This window comes from Oryzias melastigma, linkage group LG7, assembly GCF_002922805.2.
Source record: "Oryzias melastigma strain HK-1 linkage group LG7, ASM292280v2, whole genome shotgun sequence".
Lineage (NCBI taxonomy): Eukaryota > Metazoa > Chordata > Actinopteri > Beloniformes > Adrianichthyidae > Oryzias > Oryzias melastigma.
The window spans coordinates 10,860,112-10,867,790 of record NC_050518.1 but is presented as its reverse complement, the minus strand read 5'-3'; the positions used below and the strand labels follow the sequence as shown (position 1 = coordinate 10,867,790).

The following is a 7,679-nucleotide window of genomic DNA, read 5'->3' as shown; positions in this document are numbered from 1 at the left end:
AAAAAAAAAACCAAATTGAAACTTTCTAAAAGAATCTCATGATTTATTTCAACATCAAATGAGAGAAACTCTTCTCTACTGTTGTTGTTTTACTTACCAAGATCATGACAAAGACCTCCGATCTGCACACAGAGGATGTCCATGTCAGTGATGTTCAGTTCGGGTTGATTTTCCTGGAGAGTTTTTGCCAGCACTCCTGCCAAATACGCCACCCTTTGTATTCAAACAGAAACATATAAAATTTTGGCTGTATCGTAGACCCAATCCAAATTCTTCCCATACCTCTACGGCTTCTCCTGCCCCTCCAAGCGGAGAGTAATGCAACCTTTAACCTACCGTTTAAAATCATTACTACTCACCCAATTGAATGTTCAAAGCGATTGTGTGAAGCTCCTGGGTAAACTAGATATCCCCCGCCGAGCTGCTTGATGTTTCGCAGTCGTTGGAACTGAGGCGTGTCAATGATTTTAACAAGAAATGGATGTAACTCCACATGACCATGGATGGAATCATTAAACACCTGAGAGGGGAAGACATTGATAGTGTTTCATTTATTTAGCTAAGAAAATTCATATTGTGTAAATGATTTAAGCATTTGTCACCTTGCCAAGTTCTCTGACGTTATTTATGTAAAGAAAGAAAAAGAAGGACATGTTATTAAAAGAATTTAACATAAACTGAAACCATCATTATTCCACCTTAAATCCAGGTGTAGGTGAGCTCTACAACATGTTGCCTTAACAAGTTCAATTCATTTTATGCAAGGTCATACATTGTTTTTCTTGAGTCGAACTTTGCATGTACAACATATGTACAACATATTGACATGAATAATTTACCATTGTATATTAGTTCTGTTTACTTTTTGAAGGTTAAATAAATATTAAAACTTACCTTGATTGAGCCATTTTACTTTTTGTGTTGAAGCTCTTTTGTCAAGAACAGACTAAAGTTCAAACTCAGTTTTGCACTCTTGTTACAAGAACTAGTACAAATGAAAATGTAACTGATCAAAGAAGACCAGTGCAAAAAAGGGCTGGGATTGAGATTAAATACAACAATTTTAGCCACACCCATCAGTTTGAATACTGCCCATCTCATTTGCACATTTGTGTACTCAAACATCTTGATGGTAAACTTTGTGTTATAGTTGTTTTTCTTTTTATCTAGGTATCAGGAAAAAATTAAAAAAATGTATTCCACATTCGCCTGAGACCAACATTAGAAAGGTTAGGCTCCAGCAGCCCTGTGACTCAGTGAGAGATAAAACAGGTATGGAAAACAGATGATTTGAACAACAAATAAAAACTCAAAATAGTGGAATTCACATATTTTCATGGTAATTTTAAAATAAACAACAGACTAGTGCTATTTGAGAAATACGAAAATCAATTTAGACTTATTTTTACTTTTGTTGTCACAACAGGGGGTTATTGGTCTTCTGACACACAAAGTGTATATATACGCGATTAATGCGTCAAAAAAATTGTCGGCGTCATGCACATGTCAAGTTAATGCGTTTTTAACGCGACAAATCTGACAGCCCTAATATATATATATATAAATATATACAAACACGTGGACAAAATGGTTGGTACCCCTCAGTTAAAGAATGAAAAACCCACAATTCTCATTAAAATCACTCAAAACTTACAAAAGTAACAAATAAAAATTTATTGAAAATTAAATAATCAAAATCAGCCATTACTTTTGAATTGTTGATTAACATAATTATTAAAAAAAACAACAACAAAAGAAATAGGGCTGGACAAAAATTATGATACCCATAACTCAATATTTTGTTGAACAACCTCTTGAGGCAATCACTGCAATTAAACAATTTCTGTATTTGTCAATGAGCGTTCTGCAGCTGTCAACAGGTATTTCGGCCCACTCCTCATGAGCAAACTGCTCCAGTTGTCTCAGGTTTGATGGGTGTCTTCTCCAAATGGCATGTTTCAGCTCCTTCCACAGATGTTCATTGGGATTCAGATCTGGGCTCATGGAAGACCACTTTAGAACAGTCCAACGCTTTTCTCTCAGCCATTCTTGGGTGTTTTTGGCTGTGTGTTTTGGATCGTTGTCCTGTTGGAAGACCCATGACCTGCGACTGAGACCAAGCTTTCTGACACTAGGCAGCACATTTCTCTCCAGAATGCCTTGATAGTAGGGCTGTAACGAGTATCCGGGTGCTCGGGTATTCGCGATCTGCTCCCAAAATTTCGAGTACGGATATTGGCGACGTCCAAGATCGCTGATTCGCTGACTGCAGGTGTGTCATGATGGCTTCAGTCGCAGCGTTCAGACGTTGAAGCTGGCGTCTGTGTTCGAGCAGTAACACAGCATACCCCGCCGGATTTGTCGGGGTGGAAACTCCTGCTGCTGGATCCATGTTTGGCGAAGCTTTCCGTCACAAACAGGCAGACAGCTGGTTCCACGTGCAGCAGGTTTATTAATAGTCCACAGAATAAGCAGGGTTAGACAGGCAGAGGTCATACACGGGCATGGGATCATCCGAGACGAGTGAGAAGAGGAGTCAGAGTCCAGGCGAGGGTTAGGGGCAGGCGGCAGGCAATCAGAGTAGCAGGGTCGGAGGCAGAAGATCAGGTCAGGAGTAAACGCTCAGAGTTGCAGGCAGGGTGGCACAAACAAAGCTTCGCAGAGAGTGGAGTGTGGAGCCAGACTATATGCTGAGGAGGTGATGAGGTGATGGGAGGTGTTGAGCTCAGAAATCTGGTGAGCGCTCCCTCTGGTGACTGGAGACGGTGGTAGCAGGTTGCTCCATGACAAGAACATTTTCAGGTTTTGTTGTTAAATGATCCAAAACATAAGTGATTTTTATCCTTTTTATGTTGTTTTACTGCTGAGCCAGAAGATTGAACAAAAACAAAAACAAAAAAAACTTTAAAATGACAAAAAGAAAAATCTTTTTATCTGAATCTTTGTGTTTTTTTAATCAGTTTAGTTGATTCTGATCACGTGTTCTAAATAAAGGTATAAATGATGATTAAATACAAATAAGTTAGATATTTATCCATCTATTAAATAGACATACACATAGCAATAAACATTATAATAAAAAGTAAGAATCGTGGTTCAACTCGTGAATCGTTGCTCTTGATTCGTGATTTGAATCAGATCGCCACCTAAGTGATGATCCACAGCCCCACTTGATAGTCTTCAGATTTCATTCTACCTTGCACACATTCAAGACACCCTGTGCCAGATGAAGCAAAGCAGCCCCAAAACATTACTGAGCCTCCTCCATGTTTCACCATAGGGGCAGTGTTCTTTTCTTCGTATGCTTGGTTTTTGAGTTTATGAACATAGACTTGACATGCCTTACCAAAAAGCTCCAGTTTGCTCTCATCTGTCCAAAGGACATTCAGAAGCTTTGTGACTTGCATTTTTGTCAAATTCCAGTCTCGCTTTTTTTTTTTTTTTTTTTTAGCAGCGCTGTTGGCTCTACAGTTTTAATGTAAATACATGCGAGTTCCGGCATCTACCGAAAGTTTCACCCATAATTCACGCAAAGGCTCATGGGGCGTAGGAATAAGGTCAATAGAGGTACCATCATTTTTGCCTGTTTACTTAGTTTGTTTTTTTAAATAATTATGTGAATCAACAATTCAAAAGTGATAGAAAATGTTCTATTATTGCACATAAAGAACACAAAGAAAGATGACAAAATCTTCTAAATGCATTTGATTACGAATTGTTTTAATATGTAAAAAAGGGTTTTAATTCCATAATGTACCTTTCAAAATAAAAGCAAAGAAAGCGATGGTGTGTGCAAAAGTTTGGGCACCTTGCAGAGTCAATCAGTACCTTGTACTGACCCCCTTGACAAGTATCACTGCTTGGAAACACTTTTTGTAGCCAGCCACAAGTCTCTTAATTCTTGTCTGAGACATCTTCATAATTTTTCTTTATAAAAGTCTTTCAGTTCCTTGAGACTTCTGGGATGTCTGATGCGTACTGCTCTTTTCTGGTCTATCCATAGGTTTTCAATGATGTTGAGGTCAGGTGATTGGGAAGGCCACTTCACAACCTTCAGTTTATGCCTCTTAATGTAAGACAGAATGGATTTTGAGGTGTGTTTAGGATCATTATCCATTTGTAAAAGCCATCATCTCTTCAACTTCAACGTTTCCACAGATGGCATCAAGTTAGTGTCCAAAACTTGTTGAGATTTTGTGAAATCCATTCTTCCTTTTACACATGAAATGTTTCCTTTATTCATCATAACCTGAAGTTATCTGCATATCCCAGTTCCACTACCCTCTTTGATTTACAGTTGTTCCTGCCACAGTCACTGATGCATAAGTTCTGCTTCTTTCATCATAACTTGAAGTTATCTGCATATCCCATATCCAGTACCCTCTTTGTTTTACAGTTGTTCCTGCCACAGTCACTGATGCATAAGTTCTGCTTATTTCATCATAACCTGAAGTTATCTGCATATCCCAGTTCCACTACCCTCTTTGATTTACAGTTGTTCCTGCCACAGTCACTGATGTATAAGTTCTGCTTCTTTCATCATAACCTAAAGTTATCTGCATATCACAGTTAAATTTCCTATCCAATTCTCTGAAACACCTTAAGTATGACATTGCTGACCTAATCATTACCTCAAATCCATTGGTTTTGCACCACTCTCTGAGAGTTTCCTCAACACCTTCCTGAAGGTTTTTGACATCCTCCTTTCTGACTTTCTTCCAGTAATTCTTGATGGTTTGTTCCAAAAAACACTCAGAGAGAAAGCCGGATACCTAACAGAAATACATAAGCAAACATTTAGAACTTCTAAGTTACACTTGATTGCAAGACACAGGAAATGCAAGATAACACAATAAGGACATTTCTGGTATAGTTCTGACCTTGTTGCTGGGAATGGTAACTCCTTTGTTGGGTTAATTCTTCTTGTAGAAATAAGTGCATATCTCTGAGTGCATATTCAAAGTTATTTTTGTGTCGGCGCAGAAATAAGGGTATCTGTAAATATTAATATTTTCATATCTACAAAAAGATCTTTCTAACAGAAATACCAAAATTGAGTTGAGTTGAATTGGATTTATGTATTGAATAAGGACAGATATAAAAACATAGACATACTGTAAATAGAAGTCTCATGCCCATATCATAATGCTTTGAGCCACAGCTACTTTGCAGCATTTGTCCTTAGCTGGGCTTTTTTGGGGGGTTGCTATTACAAATATGTCTAAAATGAGAATAAAATACAGGAAATAAAACAGTCATTGTTCAAAAATCACATAAACCATTTTAAAAGACACAGGGACAGATCAAAAGGATAAAAAACACATCAAATCAACCTGTTAGAATATGTAGACAGCACTGCTGCTGACATATCCAAGACTTTGTTTTTTAATAAGGCTGAAACTGGACACAGACTTTAGATCAGTGGGCTGTGAGTTCCAAAGTTTTGCCCCTTTCACTGAGACAGCTGAGCCAACAGAGACGGGCTGAGAGCTTCTTGTGTTGGGCAGATTTTACTGTCACAATAGGGATTTATTGAGTATAAACCCCTGTTGTATTTCATGTTAAACTTTATTTATATTGATTGTTTTATTTTATTTTTTCTTTGTTGTTAGACCGGATGGAAAAAAAAGAAGGGGGGGGCGGGATGGCAACAGAGGGAAGTAACATAATAAAACAACCCGAACTAAGTAACAAACTACAACGGGCGGGGCCTGTCTACACACACACTCTATAGTTACACACACACTTGTTGGCCAAAATCGTTTCCACATTTAAACTAGTCATAATGTACACGATGCAACTGTAACTGCAGCTCACACGCTCCATCATACAAACCCATTCAGATAAAGACTTTCATACTGTCACACAAACGGTTAGTTCTACCACCAGTGTGTGAATGTGTGTGTGAATGGGTGAATGGGTCTGTGACTGTGAAGCGCTTTGGGCCCTCGAAGGAGGGTAGAAAGCGCTATACAAGTATACGCCATTCTAAGGTGAGCTGATACCTGTGCTCAGGTGAGTGTTTATGTTTCGGTGAGGTGGATGGTGATGGAATGTACTCAGGGGGAGAGCGCCCAGCAATCCCCACGCCAAGACCCCCGCCGGGGCATCAGCTGCAGCCAGGACCACCCCAACACCCGCCATGGAGCCGCAAAAAGACACTGTCCGCCGGGCAATCCTGCCAAGCACCCAGACCAGGGCACGTGGGGCCGCCGCGGAGGTCCCCCACACCCAAGAGCAGGAAGGGACATGAACACAGAGAGTGCAGGCCCCAGCCCAGCCAGAAGAGCAGCCCCCCGACAAGAGGGCCAACGATCTGTTGCAAGTCTCTAATTTATGAATGAAGGTCCTTAAAGGCTTGGGTGCCAGTTTAATTAAAAATCATTTTTAAAAAACTAAAATTGATAAAGATGGTACAAATTAAAATTTGATATTTCATTAACTTTCACAGTGTTGATAATTAAATACAGACTTTCCAGTGTTTGTTACTTTACCGTCCATTCTTCATTTCCACATGCTTGGGGCATAAACATTTGGTCAAACAGATGAGAGTAGGGTCCATGTCCTGAAAATGGAGAAATATAACAGTTTTGGTTGTTGTGTCATGAACCAAAATAAAAGACAGACTTTTAATCTTGTTTGCAGATTTGCTTATTTTTATTCTTAAAAATTAATGTTTCTGTATTTCCTGTAGGTATTGGCAGTTGTGTTTGTCTTGTGTGACATTTTGTTTGTGGTTGGTTGGCTGCATCACTTATGTAGAAGTTCTAACCAGTTCTGTAAAGTAATATTTGTGTTTCCTCTTCTAGTTTCATTTGGTGAAAGATGTGTTCATTGTTGAAAAATAAAGACTGTTTTACATTTGTTTGGGATTTAATTATATGAATACCCCAGAAGCTAAGTGACTGAACAGAGCAGAACCAGCAGAACCGTAGGTTCCCTTTCCTTCTACACCTGGCTGCAGATCTCGCCTCTACGGCCCGCCTGAGACATCCAGCTAGGAACAGGATCAACCACCCTTCCTGGCAGAGCAGAGCAGACCTACAGACCGCCGGTGAGAAGTCGAACTTCGCTCATACAGTCAACTGCTGGTGGTTAGAACAAAGATTAACTATTTTTGCAAGAGTAACATCTTTGCCCCGTTTTGAATTCCCCCTTTTAAGAATAGTTTATTCTCAGATCAGTAACAACACCCTTTTTATGCACAACACACACTTAATGCATCCACACACTTCGCAATCATTCCTCACCTCAATATTGTGTGTCTTTTCTTCTCATTTATCTATTCTAGTTATTAGTTAAAGTTATATTCTGTGTTCCACATATGTTGATTGCTCTCCATGCTTTCACATCCATTATTTCTGCTTGTTTAACCTCATGTTATTCAATAAATATTTAAAAGGACGTCGTTGTTCAGAGATCATTATTCTTCTTCTTTGTGGTAAAGTCCCTTCAAGGGTAAAGACACTTACGCTAAAATTGAGAGTCTGATTAATTGATTACTTTATTGATTAGAAGTAGCGGCTAATCATTGATGAGTAATATTTTCCTTCATTACGAAGGTGGTGCCCCGAGGATAATTTTATTAAATTTCAGTTTAATAAAATTCATATTTTTCAACCAACTTTGGGCTAGAATACTTCATATTCACCCCCCCTTTGAACGCTACAAAAAACAGA

General features: G+C 38.9%; 1 protein-coding gene across 1 annotated transcript in view; it reads right to left on the bottom strand.

The window, feature by feature from the left end:
* Positions 1 to 1,027, bottom strand: part of LOC112159705 (deoxynucleoside triphosphate triphosphohydrolase SAMHD1) — a gene marked incomplete in the record, with an annotated part of 11,179 nt that extends 10,152 nt beyond the window's left edge. Inside the window, 4 exon segments of the mRNA XM_024293940.2 lie at positions 98 to 213; positions 360 to 520; positions 603 to 615; positions 895 to 1,027. Coding sequence (XP_024149708.1) covers positions 98 to 213; positions 360 to 520; positions 603 to 615; positions 895 to 908 — 304 coding nt within the window.
* Between the last annotated feature and the right edge of the window lie 6,652 nt (positions 1,028 to 7,679).